The sequence below is a fragment of the Idiotropiscis lumnitzeri genome, chromosome 3 (genome assembly GCF_059441095.1).
Source record: "Idiotropiscis lumnitzeri isolate Australia: NSW breed Sydney's pygmy pipehorse chromosome 3, RoL_Ilum_1.0, whole genome shotgun sequence".
NCBI classification, from domain to species: domain Eukaryota; kingdom Metazoa; phylum Chordata; class Actinopteri; order Syngnathiformes; family Syngnathidae; genus Idiotropiscis; species Idiotropiscis lumnitzeri.
Genome location: NC_142393.1, coordinates 15,257,624 through 15,276,555, shown reverse-complemented (window position 1 = coordinate 15,276,555; position 18,932 = coordinate 15,257,624). Strand labels below are relative to the sequence as shown.

General features: G+C 41.3%; 1 protein-coding gene across 6 annotated transcripts in view; it reads right to left on the bottom strand.

Annotated features, from left to right (window-relative positions):
• The window catches only part of LOC148340094 (plexin-A1-like), a 217,404-nt gene that overhangs the window by 85,456 nt on the left and 113,016 nt on the right, over nt 1–18,932 (bottom strand). For all 6 annotated transcript variants that reach the window (XM_088289388.1, XM_088289393.1, XM_088289392.1 and 3 more), the window contains one exon: nt 11,367–11,498. In XM_088289388.1, coding sequence (XP_088145514.1) covers nt 11,367–11,498 — 132 coding nt within the window. The remainder of the gene's footprint in view (nt 1–11,366; nt 11,499–18,932) is intronic.

Sequence of the window (18,932 nt, the reverse complement as noted above, 5' to 3'; positions counted from 1 at the left end):
AACTTTCAGTTATTAAATCAGGTAAAAAAAAAAAAAAAAAAAAAAAAGAGATGCCCAATGGGGGTCTCTGCCTGAAAACTGAGATTAAAGGAACAAGTCCACTGTGACTATCAGAGATAAACGGTTGCGGAGGCGGCTGCTTACAACATCTTACCGCTGCATATTTGTGAAGTAAGCTAGAGGGGGAGACCTACTGACTCCAACTTATGTAAACACACACACACACACACACACACTGATTAAAATCATATGCTTACACTGATATCTATAAGTTGTATACTGCAACTAATGACTCATCTTCCAGGTCCAAGAACACGTTTGGTTTTTCAAAGTACTACACGGTGTGACACCAATGAAGCTGCTGACAAACTTGGTAGAATGCAGACCTGGACCAAGGTCCAAAAGTTTTTAATTAAACCAGCATCAGACCTCTAGAGCTAAATCATGATCACCTATCGACTCGTTAAATTTGTAGACAGTGCAGGTATGCTCGCGGATCTAAATTGGTTCATCTTGATGTTAGTGTCAGTGCAAGCCTCGTTTAGTGTGTTAGGGAATTTGGCAGATGGTTCTGCAACATGATGGGTGCTCTGGCGTACCAAGGGGATTTTCTTTGACCAGCCTCGGCACATCTAACAATTTTGACGAAAGGTAAATTTTACGCCCAAAAAACATCTGGTGCAGTATTGGTGTCGGTAGTGATAGGTGAGTTTTCATGAATTGATTGAATGAGTTGATTAAGGCCTGCTATTGGCTGGCAACCAGTTCAGGGTGTACCTCGCCTATATTTATATGTCAACAGAGTATCAAGTCAGCTACTCAAGTTGGCTGCGTTCATACCCACTATGGCGCAAACTGCCCGTTTCTAACGCATGTGCGAAAATATTTGGTGTAGCCTGCCCTAGTGCACAGCTAGTCTACGCTTCACACCAGACTTGCACTGGGCACCATATATATAGCCCATATTGTTCCCACCATGGGTTGGCCATGAAATTTGGCTGCTGAGGTCATCGGAGCAGTAATCATCTTCTACTCCTGCTACTGCTACCTCTACTCCTACTAGATCCAACTCAGGGTCAGAAAATAAGTGTAGTCAAGCTTACAAACCATTTACAATGTCCAAATGCAAAAGGGTCAAACATCTGACCTGTAGTCAGACATTTAAATGAATCCGACACTTTGATAATGCCATCATCTGAACACAACACACACCGCAAGAAGAAAACGTCTACTGACGACTCAAGGATGCCATCCAAAACAATCCCCTTCTACACTGAACCATTCCGATAGAAATCACAGATTACTCATTCGTCAAGCAGATCTCGACTGTCTGGCATCCGTTTTGTCTGCAAGTCTATGATAAGCTGAAGGATGAATGACTTCCGTGAGGAGCCCAGAGATCTTGGGTATTAACAAGGACATCATATCAAGCTGTTTAAATAGACCTGCCTCTCAAACTGCAGCCAAATAAATGTCCCTGAGAGGAGACGCACGGAGAGACTATGGTTTGAGGGAAGTATGTTTCTTCAGGTAGTCTTTGTCTTCTAACATGTTATCCGGGGAATTCACCGTGTTATGATGTACATTACAAACTCCATCCATAAATGAAATATTGTTTCTGTGTTTGTCTGCTTTACTCGCAACTTAAACCATCAACATTTGGATACAAATATTGTGACAAAAGGCAAAGTAATTTTTGGACAATTCCATCTTGTCAACTTTGTGGGAACTGTGTGGAGAAAGCCCATTTTTGTTCCCACTTAATTCTACTGACAAGCACAAAGCAAGAAGGGCATGTGAAACAATCTTGTTCTGCTGCAGCTAAATATCTCTTATTTTGGATGACAATAGAGGGTTAATGAGTGCCAGAATCTCAGAACTAGCATCCAGATTTTGTGTGGCATAAAGCAGTTCAAACAATTTATTTTTTTGTTGTTGTTGATCAAGCCGATGGCCTGGATGCTTCTCATCTGTTTAATTCTATGAGCTTCCATCCGTGTCCATTCCTTTGGTGCTTAGTTTTATGAGCAAAATCAAACATTGACTTGGCACCATTTGAACCATCCTCCCAGCCATTCATTTTCTGTGCCACATATCCTGTTTAGAGTCACATCAGGGAATACATCTCAGTCGACGACAAATGTTGATCATTAGTCAGTCATGAGGTGATAATGAACAGCACGCTGACATGGAATTGACTTCATATTTGCTGCATGAAGGTCAGCATTGTGAACCATGACGCCGCCAATGGTTCCACTTTTAAGCCCCTCAATAAGGAATTTGACTTGCCTTCCTTTATTAATAAAACATTGATTTGGAAATGCATATTAGCTATTGATAATAATGGTGGTCATATCATGCGACTATTAGTCATTACTTATATAGTATTCAGTTGTTGTTGTTTTCCCAGTAACGTGCTTGTGACAAAAAAAGAAAAAAAACTATTAGAAAAAGCTACTTGGAAGATGCACTGCATTTCTACACCATTGCCACCAACACGCACATATTTTTTGAGACCTCATATTTGGTATCTTATTACACCGTGAAAGTTAACCCAACAAATTGCCCAGTAAATTTAAGTGTCTTTAATTTTCAAATCCGAACAGTCAAGATGTAAATGTCATGTCTAGAATTGTGCAACTACAATTAGTGAGATTGCACTTTTTAAATCTGTGATTTCCAATAACAATGTCATTATAATCATCTAAAAAAGAAAATGAGGACAAAAAGAAAAGCTTTTGTGACAAACAAATGGTACATTTTCCAAATACTGTATTATGCTATTTCACACAACAGCCACGACAGCTTTTCCACAAACAACACATTTCTCGACTAAATGCCACTAATGCATCTTTCTCTTCATTCTCGCACTGAACAGTGTGGACACAATAGCTTACAGCAGATTCATAGTGACCCGCGCCTGATAACTATTATAATAAAACCATTACCAACATGTCCCTTTTCACAGCACACCAAATGGCACCAGATTACTGTCATTACTTGGCGCCTGGACAAATACCATGTTAGTATTACAGTGTGATAGAGGGAGAGAGAGAGAATAAAAAAAAATAAATAAAAAAAACACGTCACATTCAAGCACAATAGCAAACGAAAGAGAATGAGATTTAGTGACTGGGTGGTGGATGATGAAATGGTTCTTTCATTGAGTTTGAGAAAACACATAATAGGATGGGAAAACGCGAGCCTTGTGTCTTACAGAGTAAATATGAACTACCGTTGTTGAATCAAATATGGCATTTCCATCCCAGGCCTATTTGCTACAGAAAAGACATTCATTTGTGGACAGCGGAAGAAGGGGAGTGGAAAGAAAATGAGGATTAGAAGATCAGGTAGCCGTGGTTATAGAGAATGACACCACTGCTGCGATAAACATCCTGCAGCAGTTTGAGAACTGTGATAATTATTTGAAATACAAAACAGCTCCAGATGAGCCTCTCCTGTTTGGGTTATGATAGAGGGATTAATTGTTTCAGGGGTAGATGGAAGGAACGGAAGGCCCATATCTAAAAAGCAGAATAACACAGACATGGCTTAAAAATATTAAAATGATATAATATTAAAAATTCATAAATTGAAAAAAAAATTAAATAAAGATTGAATAACTGCACCACAGCAGTGAAGATGCACGCCCACCAAGCATGTGCCCGCCATATCCAACGGGCAGCCCAGCCGATCGGAAATGAGTGTCCCCAAATGTTAATGTTTCCTTTATTTCATGCAATTTATTCTCATCCCCTCTTCCTTTTTGTTTATGTTCTGCTACCATCTGTCTTTTGTCTGGTCACACAGAAAAACACGGCAAATGAAGCCATAGATCAAAAGTAGACGCAAGCCAGAGACATCCTTGGTGGAGGTTGACAAACGAGAAATGGCTGTCTCGTGACGAGAGAATCTCTTCATCATTATTCCATTCTGGGCCGACATCTAATTCGATGTTAGTTATGTCTGCCTATCAAGCCCACAGCGGGAAGAGTTTGGGAGTTTTATATTTGCCGTAAATGAGTTAGAACTAGGCTATGAAATGCTAACGTGGTCTGGTCCTTAGAACAATAGAAACATGGAAGACAAATCGCCACCTGAAACGCTTTTGAAAACAAATCCTCTGCAGACTTAACAGATTGTGACCAAATCCAATACATTCCCTTTCCTTGGCAGGAATAACATCGATTCTCGTGTATTAATTATATAAAGGAAACGCAATGACTCAATCTGAGTGTTCTTTCTCTTCTCGTTTTACTTACACACTTCAGCACATTTTCTTGTTCTTATCCAGGTCACGTCATTGCTCTCAACTCTATGAAGACATCGTACTCGCTCAGTCTGTCTCTTTGACTGTCTCACAAATCAAATTCTGATCAGCTCTCATCACTCTTTTATCAGACCTACAAGCAACCACAAAGTTTACAGGCGTTTGCACGGAAATGAAGGATGCATGATGATATATGCTAAAAATGTTATTAAAATGATTGAGCAGCTAAGTATCTTGCCGATCATAAAAAGTTAAACCTGCATGTGCAGAGGAACACAAAAGTAATCAATAATACACTATTAAACGGTACATATGCTTTAGTTGACCTGGACTGACTCTTCCTCACACTTGGTTTAAATGCTGGTAATCATGTCACGACTTCACTATGAGGCGTTGGAAGCCTTGCTTAATTGGCATTATTTGCATAACTGTTGTTGAACAGGATTTCACTTTAAGGTGTTTGACAACGCTGCATCATTTTCATTGTGTCCGTATTACCTCACTACTAAATTGCCCAATGACTCGCTACACCTGTGTTTATATCCTTGTATATTTTTCATTTTTGTTGTTTTCTTTTCGTGGCTTGTGGCGTACGGAAGTGGCTCAAGCTACCTGAGACAAATTGGTTGTGCGTTCTTAAACATACGATAGATGATTCTGATTTAGTGATGTAATGTAAAATATTTCTACTTTTGTCATAAAAGCTTTGCTTTAATGTATTACAACATGTATCATGTGTCCACGGCAGTCCGCGTGTTGTTAGGGCAGACAGATCTGTAATCTCGATTTACGAACAATTCGAGTTACAAACAAAATTTTCTATACAAAGTTGAACAATTTGTTTTACCAGTACTAATTTTAAGCAAGGGATCGCCTCATTGCTATATACGGTAGTATTCCACTAGCCCACGCAACGTGCACGAGACGGCATTCTCAATCTCAAAACACTAATTAGCCAGGAGGGCCAAAGGCACTTGAATAAAAGAGCTACGACCTCACATCAATGCACCTGTACACCGCCTTTGTTAGCTATTTTAAAAACAACATCAGAGTTGACAAAACACCAAAGACAATGATTTCATTTAGAAATATGGTGACATTTTCTCGCTGACCTCTAAGTGCAGTAAATGCTGAGTGAATTGAATATGAAGCCTTTCTAATGTGATGCCAGGCTTAGCATTTCGCCATTGTGTACAATCGCACATCTCCGCGGGTTTCTGAAGGCTTGTCAAATCGATAGACAGAGGTGCATCATCAGCGCGTTATGTCACTGTCTGAGCATCCCCACGGTGGAAGAGGTGAAGTCATTAACTGCCAAGAGGTCACCTCATGAATCTGTTTTACAAGAAAAGAGGCATGACCTTCCCCTTTGTGTTAATTAGTTAACTTTCGCTGACTGGTCCTTTTTTTCGAAACGCAATATAATTTGGGGAGAACAGTAATTGAGCAGAAACTATTTTAAAATGTAAAATATTTAGGATTTCATATTTTAAATGCCCGAGAATTAATTATAGTAATGTGATAATGATAAAGATAGACTGCACTGTATTTGCAATATGTAACAAATCAACCCAATGAAAATGAATTGTGTAACAAAAAAAAAAAAACGCATGACAATTTATTCAAATCATTTGTGATAAACACTTAAAGCATAATGTAACTGAATAATGTTTTCCTCACACATGATATGCATGTCTGTGCCTGCATGTTTGTTGAGCATTTTGTATCGAACTCTCTGCATTAGGTGAATTGTTCACACTGAAGCAGCGGCTCTCGTAATGATGGAAAATGACCCCACCCCCCCCCCCCCTTTTTTTTTTTTTTTTTACAATTTCCCATTTTTCCATGAGGACACATTGAGTAGAATCATGACTGGTGATTACATGAGAAGAGGGTAATTTACATTGGAAATCAATACATTGCAAGCTGTCAGGTTCATGACGAATTGCATGATGTCATTCATGGGAGCGCGCGGAATATGAGGAAATTCCTACATCAGCGACATTAACTTCTGAGGATGACGACGACATGATGAAAAATGTATTTTGTTAGATAGGGATAACTGGAACATGTAATGGTAAAATGACTGTCATGACCAAATTGACTTTAGCCTTTGTTCATTTTTTATGAGGTGAAAAATGTGTGATGTCACTGAATTTACTGGAAGTGGCCAATAAACAATGTTATAGCGTTGTGTGCGTGGAGCTGTGGGTGCACGTGCGCATGTGTGTGAGACAAAGATATGTAAACCTTGCATTAGCTAATCAAAATGTCAGTCTTTGTCATACAGCAGCGACTCTTATGTTATCTCCCCGTGTGTGCACGTGTGTGCGCGCCTGTATAGGAGAGGAGAGTCACCTCTGGGACAAAGATAGTCCAATCCAACACTTTTAATTACGTGAGCGAGTGAATATGGGGAAAGGTAAATTGCTCTGTCAAGCTGGGAAATGGGCTTCTTTATGTTTGAGCTCTCATCACTTGGCATTTCTATTATTCAACACGGAGAGAGGCAGGCTACAATGAGGAGGAGTAGAAGAAGGAGGGCGGAGGAGACAAAAAAGATGATTGTATATACAGCACTTTTGTAAGTGCACATCGAGACACTCAAGACCGACTCTTGCTGTGGGATTGATAGGACCCATTTCTATATGTTCTCACTACTGTGAAGCGCTGTAGAAATGTTATAATACAACATTACCAACATTTTAAACGGAGTGAGAAAAATATTTTAAAGTCAGGCAAAAATAGAGACTTTGAGCTGCTGTTTTGTGAGATTTCAGCTGAGTGAGCTTGTAAAGGACGATAAAGAGTGATTATCACCCGAGAACCAGGAATGGAACATTTGTGTATGCGTCGGTTTTGGCTGTTCAGTACAACATACAAAAACAAAAGAAGGGCTGAATACACACCGTAAAAAGAGGTGACAAGACACTCTCAACTGACAACCAAACGGTGAATAGACAACTTTTACTGTTAACGTCGGTGAACTTCTTTTAAGTGAGGTTATGTGAGGTCGTTTACGAATTTCGATTTTTTAGGGACATGAGGCAAATCACAAATCTTTCTCGTGAAAATGGCACAACTTGGGAAATAATGCACTGATTCATTCATTTAATGCAAGGAAATTGTGTTCATTATAAATAATTAAACTTTCACGAAAGTGGCGTAACATGTATAATGTACAGGTGATATTTTTGGGTGGAATGCAACAGTAAAAAAGTGGGAGAGGAAAAGAAACTCTGCTGTAGTAAACGTCTTTGATGGTAACACGCACGGTCCATGTGTATGCATGATTTGTTGCGAGAGATAAGAGCGACAAATATCAAATAGTCCTTTGTTTGCTTAAATAAAGCCAAAATCGCCATCTGTCCAAGTGACATTGCAATTCCGGCTCGGCTCTATTTATTTGATCTCAGACCAGATACAAATTTCGCAGTGGAGTATGAATGATTGAAATCTGCATTTTAATACAACCCATTTTGTTCATCTACAACCACGGGAAACCTTAAGAGCAAAAGTCACTGTTTCATCTTTTGCAAATATGGGAGTTTTGCTTTGGTCAAGTTGGCAAGATATTAATACCAAATGTCCATTTGGTAGTACTGGCAACTTTACTTTAGTTTCTTTGAACGTCATAATAAAGACATATTTGCATGCAGTAAAATATCAGATCAGAACAGGAATGCTAATTTTCACTTTGAATTGATTTGCTGAATAGTTAGCGCATCCACCTCACAGTTGTTAGGTTGGGGGTTCGAATCAAGGGTTTCCTGGATGGAATTTGCATGTCTTCGCCATGCTTGCATGAGTTTTCTCCAGATATTGTGACGTCCTTCCACACTTCAAAAGCATTCATGTTAAGGTCACCGAAGACTCTATAATGCCAATTTGAATGAATTCTAGCAATTGCCCCTCAGCCCAGCGTGTTCCCCACCTCTTGCCCAAACTCATGAACATTCAGGCTTAATAATATTAAGTCGGAAGTTCATTCGGTTCATGTCGCCTGCCTGCAGGGTTGGAAATCATGGCATCGGCCAAAACTAGTGACGTTCGATACCACTTTTTTTTCAGACCGATACTCGTACCAGCAATCACGCTTTAAGTAGCCACAGATATCAACGACTGATACTTGTAGTACTTTTGATATATGAAAATTTATCTCACACAATGACAAAACATTGCGGACAAATCCTTTCTTTGTTTCACTTTCGGTATCACTTACTGGTATTGGCAGTTTCCACAAGAACCCAGTACCTAAAAATAAGGATGAACTCAGTACTTGCCATCAGCAACAGGATGTTCCTTTGTGCAAAGTTCAGAGTAAATGCTTGTTGGTCTTCACACGTGCATGGCTTCATACACTGAAATATTGTCAACACCAATGAAATTGGTCAACACTGTCAAACTAGGACACATTATTTAACACCGTTGTCCAAAAGCCTCAGGGGCAGACAATGCTCCAAATCAGCAGGGAGGCCAGCAAGGCGTCTGGTGCCCTTTCATGTTGACTGCATTAAGTCGGAGAGTGAGACCTTATGCTGTCTGAAATCCCTAATGGGAGAGCACTTCCTTCTGAACCCTAGCGTAGATCTAAAACAAAATCAAGAAATCACACAGGAGGACTTACAAAAGCAAACAGGGCAAATCCAACAAACCAATTATATTGTTCCACCTCTATGGCACGCACACTCACTTCTCAGTTTCTGTCAGATTCTGAGAATGCTTGTGAATTTTGTCAGTGTTGATGCTTTAGAGGGGAACTGCAATTACGTGCTTCGCAAAGAAATCCATTTTACTCTGTCTCTTCAAGGAAGGGTCAAAGAGGATCACACATGCATATGTATAGACAGTACTTCCCACTTCTGCATATTGACGCCTACATGAGAATATCACTCCGGTCCATCTTTTCATACAAGCATTGTGGTTTTCACGAGGCTTTTATTCTGTCTTCCCCAGCATTGTGGCGCTAAGACTCACATAAATGTAGTAGACATATTGGTGCTCATCAAAAAATAATAACACTTGGCTTTAATAATTAAAAACGACTTTTCTGGTGCCAAGAACCAATTGCTATCATGTAGATAACAGCAAATAGGAGGGAACCTATGGGAACATGAATGACATGATAGCTTCTAACACTGCTGAGAGAACCGCTGAGCAATGCTAGCTTAGCCGTACGGGATGCTAACTGGAAACAAATGCGGTGGTATTGGTAATAACTGCTTTTATTATTTGTTTTCAATCCATTTGTTTTCAGTGCTTATGTGGCTGTCCATCCAAAATTTGTGATTTTTTTTTTTTTAGTTTTAGTTGGCGTTATGTTTTATATAAAAACCATCTTTGGGGATGTGCTGTCGATCAGACAACAAAGTCCTGTTATAAATTCAGTTGCATGTGTGCGGCCTTCTCTTTGTACTCTATATGTATTCATGCATCTCCTCCTTGGTACAGTCTAAGCCTCTCTCTTGGCTCTCAGAGCCACCCTTGATGGACAGGCTTAATTCCCCAGTCAGACCAACACTGTCCATTTGTATCAATTACACTCGACTTCTTCACTGTGCTCATCCAGACACATGGAAGTCAATTATGTCTAATCTTTGGTAAATTACACGGCACTCACGAGGCAGTTCTGTCTATGTGCCGGGAATGTCTCACTGAAGGTTATCACAGCGCGGTCATTAGCTGTTATGAGATAAGAGTCGTGCAGGTAAGGAATGAGAAGGGGATGAAAAGCAGAGCAAGGCAAAGGGTCACACTTAATGAATTTATGTGCGACGTCGTGATGATAATGCTCCGATACGCTCGGGCTATTGCACATTTCGTCAACAGCCCTTCGTTCACACGTCACAAAAGTCGTTAAAGAAAAGTGAAGGCTTTCTCTCAATGATCGCTCTAATTATTTTAACATTGACGGTGAAATACAAAGGAAGAGGGGAAAAAAAGTATTGACATGCATTTTAGCAAGGCTCATATTGTGTTCGAACCAATATGCCAATCAAAATGGTTATTCACACTCATTGCATCAAAATTTGAATGCCTTTCTGCTTGAGATCAGTGACTCACATTCTTACGTGAATAACTTTTTGTTGCAGACTGGGACATGAATGTCATGACATTATTATTGAACAGAAAATAGAGGAACCGCTTATGGGACAAATGTCCCACTATTTCAAACTGATGGTTTAAGAAGAGGACCTTGTTTCTTTACAGCTTGGCGCAAAAGTGCAGGCTCATCATTAAGAACTTAATTAAAATGACCATCGAAAAGTTGTCTGTCCACGTCAGAGATGCAAAGCGTCATGACAGCCGCCTGTGCAGAACATGCTTCATGTGGCATTGACAAAAAAATTAAATGTCTATGTAACTTGGAGATGGAATGTGGGATGAGATGTTTTGTCATACGACTTGATGACTGACGAGCAGCAGTGCCTTATTTCATTGACTAATTTAAGTCTTGCATTTGTCAGGACATTTTATATATACATATACATATATATATATATATATATATATATATATATATATTTAGTTTTTTGCAATTTACAAAATGAATGAATGGATGGCTGTATACCACTTAGTTCAAATTGCATCCCTGTTTACATAAACAACATGGCCACACCCACAGAGGAGCGGGTTTACAAAGCAACTTTTCTGCCCCTCTGCAAGCAACAAGTTCTCAAAAAAATGTGACTTGTGAGTTTAATTCCCTCCCTAAGAAATAGCTAACATGAGCAAAATCATTTTCACATTGTTTTCCAAATGACAAGAAAAGAGTGCAGTGAAAGGATTTTCTAATCTATTCAATAACAGATTAATGTAACAGCATTGGATTAAATTCTTAATATAAATATTCATATTTTTACTGGTGCGGCAAGAAGTTTCCATTATTTTGCAGAATTTGTTCTCCTGAGAATGTTTTCCATATTAAAGTAAAATTGGTACAGCATGAACTCCTTTACTGAATTGAAAATCTGAAAAGAAGGTGAATTGTGAATCGATTTTGTAAAACTCAATCAACACCCCGCCTTAACTCTAACTAATGATAACCATGTGTGGTTGTTAATTATTTTGTAGTGTATGTATGTTCACACTTTACCTGTTGATCAGTGAGCGTGTACAAGTATTGGTGATCTGGGCTGAAGAGCAGATCTTTCAGGATGGGGCGGCCGTCACTCACAAGGACGTTTTCATACAGCAAAGCTGGCTGGGAAACAGAGTTGACAAGGATCTAGGAGAGGTCAAGCAGAAAAATACAATGTCATTTTTCATTTTAAAGTGCCAGCACGCTGTTCAACAATCATTGAGCAAAGATTTCCATCTTGTTTGTTTGAAATATCGCAATGCGCCAGGCCCGTAGGTGGCATAATTGCCTATTTCAAACTTCCCACTCCAGATTTCCCACTAGCAACATGTCACTGTGTCACACACTCATGAAATGTATATACGTACCTCATTTTGTCATTTTAAAATAATCAACAACCCAAAATCCAATCAAAAACAGTGAACAGTGGTGCGTGAAATACGTTTAAACATTTCTCTATAAAGACATTTGAATTTTGAATTTAAGAAATGTGTCATATATATTCATGTTTGAAGCGTGCCACGTGTTAGCATAACATGGGTGAAACCACCAAACAGCACACCATTGTGTTAGCGCTAGCATCTAAACTAACATTACTGTGGTTGTTCAGTGTTCACTTGTATAATCGTTTATATGTTCTTAGATCAGAGTTGATCAAATACTTTTAATACTATTTCAAAAATCCAATACAATTCCATATTCACAAAGAGCAAACATAGCTGTACCAAGATTTATTACTTTAACTCCTGTTCCACTCATTGTCTAGAATTTCCATAAAGCCTTCCAAAAATTTCTATTCTTCCTCCACACTCACATCTTCCAGCATTTTCCTCTCCTGGCCTCAATGTGTGCAGTTATTTTTTTCTACCTGCCAAATCACCAACAGAGTTGCTTTAATATTTTTTTAACAGGTTTGGCCTGTCAACACAGTGGGTGAGATTGTTTCTTGAGAGCAGAAATCCACTTTGAATAAAAGGTAAGAGCATTGAAGAAATCAGCTTTGTGAAGGTTCTCAGCAGGATGTTTTGTCAAAATAATCTCGAGATTTTACTGTACAAAGCAAAATGTCAGGTATTTGCCTCTGAGTTTACAACAAAATGGAATCAAACGCTTTGTGTAAAGAGCAACTTGAACAAGGACAGCTACTCACTTCACTTTTGTTCTTTATATACATCATCTTGAAAGGACAGGGGAAAAAAGGCTCGCAGAAGACGTTCAGGCAATTTAAAGATGGCCACCATGGCAACATTCAGGATAACTAAAGACTTTAATTGGTCCGGTGTGGTGAAGGTGATTTGAAATGTTTTTTCAGAACACGTCCAATGAACAAAAAAAGGAAATACAACACTTTTGCATTCGATTTTATATTCCTCACAGTGCAGTTCCTCTCACAATCATGCACACTGTTTCACACACACACCCACACACGCACACACACACACACACTGCGGTGCAAATTGTTATTCAAAGCAGGCATGAATGCCATAGCATTTGTGAAGATTAGAGTTCAAAATTATGTAGGAACGTGATCAGAGACAGGCGAGCTGTCCTACTGCTCGGGGCAGAGGGCAGTTGGAGGGGGATTCAGGTCAGTTGGCACGGAAGGGATGCAGAGTGGCACAGGTGAGGGTATACACTCTCATCTCTTCAATTAGCCTGCAGGTTTTTGCTCCTCTCCTGCGACCTGCAAAGTCTAGTTGTGAGGCCCTATTTCCATCAAACAGTATACTGCAGTTAATCTTCATTCTATAATGCTTGACTTTTTTGAGGGGTGCGGGTGAGCTGGAGCACAGCTGATATCGGGCAAGAGCTAGCGTGCACCCGGGAATGGTTGCCACTCAATCAGAGGGCAATGAGAAAAATATCGATTCACATTCACACTGACATTATGGCAAATTTGAAATCTTCATCTAAGTTAATGTATGTTTATGGGCTGTGAGATGAAGCCGGAGTACTTTGAGAAAACTCCAACAAATGCTCATTGCTGTTTATCCTCATTTTGCAGTGCATGTCTCCACTTTTGTAAATGTTCCTCCACATCCACCTGCTTTCACTGCAGATTTGAATGGCATCTGCAAACATCATGGTTCATGGGGACTCCTGTTTAACCTCATTTGTTAGCCTATCCATCACTATTGAAAAGAAGAAGGGGCTTAGAGCTGATCCCTGATGCAATCCCAGTTCCACCTCTGTCACACCTACAGAACACCTCACCTCTACTATTCTAACATACTTCTCTGCCACTCAAGGCTTTCACATTTAGAACCACAGTTCCTCCTTGAGTCCCTTTCATAGGATTTTGCTAGATCAGGTGTGGGCAAACTACGGCCCGGGGGCCACATGCGGCCCGTTAAACGGTTTAATCTGGCCCGGCGAACTTGAAAAAAATGGAATGAATAAACCTTGTTAATGTTTTATTTTCAAAACGTGGTTTTTCAAAGACATATATTGTGTTGTAATGCTTTTGTTCACTTTCATTTAAAATTGAATGCATTTTTTTTCTGCTCCTGGTCCGGCCCCTCTGTCAAATTTTAGAACCCATTGAGGCCCGCCAATCACAATGTTTGCCCACCCCTGTGCTAGATTGCCAAAAATAACGCAGCTTCTTCTGATCTCCGTACTTGTCTATCAAGAACCTCAAGGCAAAATAATGCATCTGTAGTATTCTTCCTAGGCATAAAACTATACTGTTTTTCACAAATACTCTCGTCTGCCCTGAGTGGAATTCTACTAGTCCTTGCCATGATTTCATTGTGTGGATCATCAATTCATATCCTCAATATTTCCTGTAATTGGCGTTCACGTAGTAGCGGGAGACTTTAATAAGGCCAATTTAAAGACTGTACTCCCAGAGTTTCACCAGCATGTCAAGTGCCCAACGAGGGGAGACAACACTCTCGACCATGTGTACTCGAACATCAAGCACGCATACAGAGCCCTCCCACTCGCCCCTCTCGGCCAGTCAGACCACCTGTCCTTGCAGCTCGCACCTGCGTACACCCCTCTCAGGCGCAGATTCAGGCCTACCACAAAGACTGTGAAAACCTGGCGTGACGACGCCATGAGTGAATTACAGGACTGCTTTCATGACACAAACTGGGACCTCTTTGATCATCAGGACCTTGATGTCTACACGCATTGTGTACTGGACTACATCAAGTTCTGCATGGAAACTGTGTCCCAACATAAGACTATACGGACCTTTCCAAACGCGAAGCCCTGGATGTCCAGCAGGGTTCGCTCTCTCCTCAAGGCCCGTGACGCTGCCTTCAGGTCAGGCGACAAAGCCCAGTACAGGGTGGCTCGTGCTGAACTGAGCAAAGGCATCAAGCTAGCCAAGGCAACCTACAAGGGGAGGCTGGAGGCCCACCTTGCCAGTAACAGGCCACGGGAGGTGTGGCAGGGTCTACGGAGCATCACCAACTTCCGTGGCAGCAGCACGACCTCTGTAGACCCGAGTGCATCGCTGGCAGAGGAGCTTAACTGCTTCTTCGCTCGCTTTGACTCGCCCCAACCGTCACACCCCCGCACTTCAAGCTCCAACTCCCCCCCACTCATCGTAGAGGAACACGATGTGAGGCGCGCGCTCCTGGCGGTCAACCCCAGGAAAGCTACTGGACCCGACGGAATACCAGGCAAGGTCCTCAGAGCATGTGCCCACCAACTGTCACATGTTTTCTGCAGGATCTTCAACCGCTCCCTGGCTCAGGCAGTCATCCCCTCCTGCTTGAAAACTTCCACCATTATTCCTGTCCCCAAAAAGTCACCAGCCGTCCACCTGAATGACTACCGTCCTGTTGCTCTCACACCAGTCATTATGAAGTGCTTCGAGAGGCTGGTTCTCCAGCACATCAGGGACTGCCTTCCTCCCACTCTGGACCCCTACCAGTTTGCATACCGGGCTAACAGATCCACTGAGGACGCCATCGACACTGCTCTGCATGTTGTGCTGGGCCACCTGGAACGACAGCAGAGCTATGCAAGGATGCTCTTTGTGGACTACAGCTCGGCATTCAACACGATCATCCCAGACATCCTCGTCGCCAAACTGGACACTCTCGGCCTCCCTGCCCTCACACGCATCTGGATTAAGGACTTTCTGACCAACAGACCCCAGACTGTGTTGCTCGGCCCCTACACGTCCTCCACCCTCATGCTGAGCACCGGTTCCCCCCAAGGATGCGTGCTGAGCCCTCTCCTGTACGCCCTCTACACCTACGACTGCAGCCCGGCCCACGGCAACAACACCATCGTCAAGTTTGCTGACGACACGACAGTGGTCGGTCTGATCTCGGAAGGTGACGAGACAGCCTACAGAGAGGAGGTAAAGAGACTGACAACTTGGTGCAAGGACAACAGACTGCACCTTAACTCTGCTAAAACAAAGGAGATTGTCGTCGACTTCAGGAGGAACAAGACGCTGCCGCCCCCCCTCTGCATCGAAGGCGTGTGTGTGGAGAGGGTCCACACGTTCAAGTTCCTGGGAGTACAGATCTCCGATGACCTTTCTTGGAGTCACAACACCACAGCAGTGGTAAAGAAGGTCCGCCAACGTCTGCACTTCCTGAGAGTCCTCAGGAAATTCAACCTGGACAGGAAGCTGCTGCTGGCCTTCTACCACTCGTCCATCGAGAGCCTGCTGACGTACTGTGTCTCCACCTGGTACAGCGGCTGCACTGAGGCGGACAGAGTGAGGCTCCAGAGGACAGTCAAAACAGCGCAAAGGATTATTGGCTGCCCTCTCCCCCCACTGTCGGACATCTACACCGCCCGGTGCCTCAGAAGGGCTCTCAACATCGTCAATGACAATACCCACCCAAACTCACACCTGTTCGACCTGTTGCCCTCTGGCAGGCGCTACAGATGCATCAAATCAAGGACCAATAGACTGAGAAACAGTTTCTTTCCGAGAGCCATCTCCATACTGAACTCTCACACACACACGAGACCACCCTAACCTCGCAAAACAGCATTGTGATGTGTTTCTATATGCCCTATTCAGTACTGAATTCCATTGCACTGTCTTCTTTATTTATCTAATTTATATATTTGTCTGTATTATTGTTGTATTGCACTGGAGAGGGGAGCCCTCTAATCTCGTTGCACACTTGAGTACAATGACAATAAAGGGATTTCTATTCTATTCTATTTCTAATTCTGCAAATCACTCTTGTTCACCACAACACTTTCCCTCCATCCGACAGGCTACTTTTCACCCTCTAGAATTCTATTAAAAAATCTGGTAATAAAAATTCCACAGCCAGCACTCCTTAAAGTATTACTTCCATCTATCCAGCACAGTACTGACCCCTGTTAACACATTTCCATCAATATTCTTAATCATCTTAACCTGCTGCAATGATGGCAGAGTACAGTACATAACATGAGCAATAAAGATATTGGATAGGGATGTGTGGCAGGAGACCACAGTAAGAAGTCTTGACGACCTTTGTTCGAATGCGCGAGGCACACCGCCTACATGTGCGGTACCGGTGCACAATGGAATTTTTTTCCTTTCATGTTTGTGTTAACACATTCATGCGTCTGCGTGAGAAGCGTCTCTCCACTCACATACGAGTCATGCTGCGTGTCATCAAGAGAGCAGCTTATTTTTCTGCTTGCAGTCAAAAAGAGACTACAAATGATATGTGGATCTTTCGAGCATTCTATTTTCGGGGCCATTATCAAAGGCAACCAAATCCAGCCTGACAGGGTAGGCATGAGCTGTGCAGCATACTTCTTAATCTGGCAGGAATACCTGCAGGAGTTTGATTAATGCGACTCTGAGAATTCAGGACGGAATATGGCGAAAAGTAAACACTATATTACTGAACTTGAACTATTGTCAGCAATATGAATATGACTGTGTCTGCAATTTGGTTACAAAAGGACTTCATCCATTCGTTTTAGTGTTTTCTGGAGCCTAGCCAATCAGATTTGGGGCAAAATGCGAGATGCAATATACAGGGCGACAAAAGTGTCAAATCCAGGTCCAGAAAGTAAAAAACCTGCCACAGGTGCTGAGCATGCAGGTAAACAAGCTATGGCAGGGTTTTAATTTCTGGACCTGGATTTGACACCGCTGCAAGGCACAAAGAGACAAAACAACAAGACAAGTAACCATTCACATTCATTCCTTGAGGCATTTTAGAATCTCCAATTAACTTAACATGCCTGTATGCCTCAGTTTGGAATACAGCAGTAAGTGGAAGGACACGGAGGACATGCAAACTCCACACAGGAAAGTCGGAGTCAGGATTCAAACCCCCAGTTTAAGAACATTTGAGTGAGTCAAGGCCTATGGCACTTTCTGACTGTGTAGTTTGTGTTCTACCTTTATTTTTTTTAAGTAATCTCCTGCGTGTTGCTGTTTTTGCAACTTTCATGGAGACGGATTTCCCCCTCTGGGGATCATTAAAAGATTATTATTATTATCTTTACTTATATTGCATCATCACTTGAAAGTGGCTAGTCCTTGAGATGAGGGCATATGTTCATGAAAAGAAGCCCAAATGCCCAAACTGTATCGGCTTTCTACTAAATACTGTGCATTGTGTATTAACACTTACCATAGCCGTTTAGAAAAATTAATTTTGCTTTTACATAAAACTAAAGGCACTGGTGACTTTTAAAAATATGTTTAGAAACTCTGACTTTGGAGCAAAAAAGTATATCTGTACCCGGTTTCCTCATCTTTAGCAGGCTTAAACTGCTCTGCGTCCTGAATTGCTCTGAGGTTTATCACGGATATTACAAAGGACACTGTAACCTACAGAAGAACACAGTTTACTTCACACAATCTTGGGGAATTACAGATAAAGTACTCACATAGACACTATTTTATATATGTATATATATATATATATATATATATATATATATATAAATAAAATACACACTACACATTGTAAAGACCTACTGAAATCTTGCACACCTAAAACCTTCATGACGCTAAAAACGGAAGGAAGCATACAAGATGTGAGTGGCATTGCTGTGTCCATGGTGATAATTTGAATGAAGGGGATAGAAATTTAATCAGTACGATGTAATATATGCTACATGTTAGCGTGTAAAATAAATATAAGCAAATAATAGTCGCAAACATTTTTGATTAGCCCATGCTGACCGTATTTATCTTTCCATTCTGCCTTACATGTTCTCATTATAATTAAAATAGTTCAGAATTCACCTTCTCATATTCAACATTGTGCATCTATAGCCCACTGTCCATCGTGTAGTGTCCGCCTCATTTTCAAAATCTCCTTGTCTGTTTCTTTTTTTTTTTTTCCCCAGACACATACACTTATGTCTTGCTAATGTGTTACAGTTAACTATGCACTTAATTATGTGGCTTGGCGAGTAGAGGTTAGAAAAGGGCAATGGAGGCATAGTGACGGCAAGGAGGGAAAGGTGGGAGTGGTAATATAGATGTTACGATACATGTTAACCTTGTTAGCATTTCTCATGGAAACTAATGTTAAAACTGTCCAGTGAGGAAGAGTAACGATGCAGAGTCCAAAATGTTCAAGTAGCTCTTTGATGATGGAGCGAACACGGGGAGGCATTTGCTTAATGAAATGT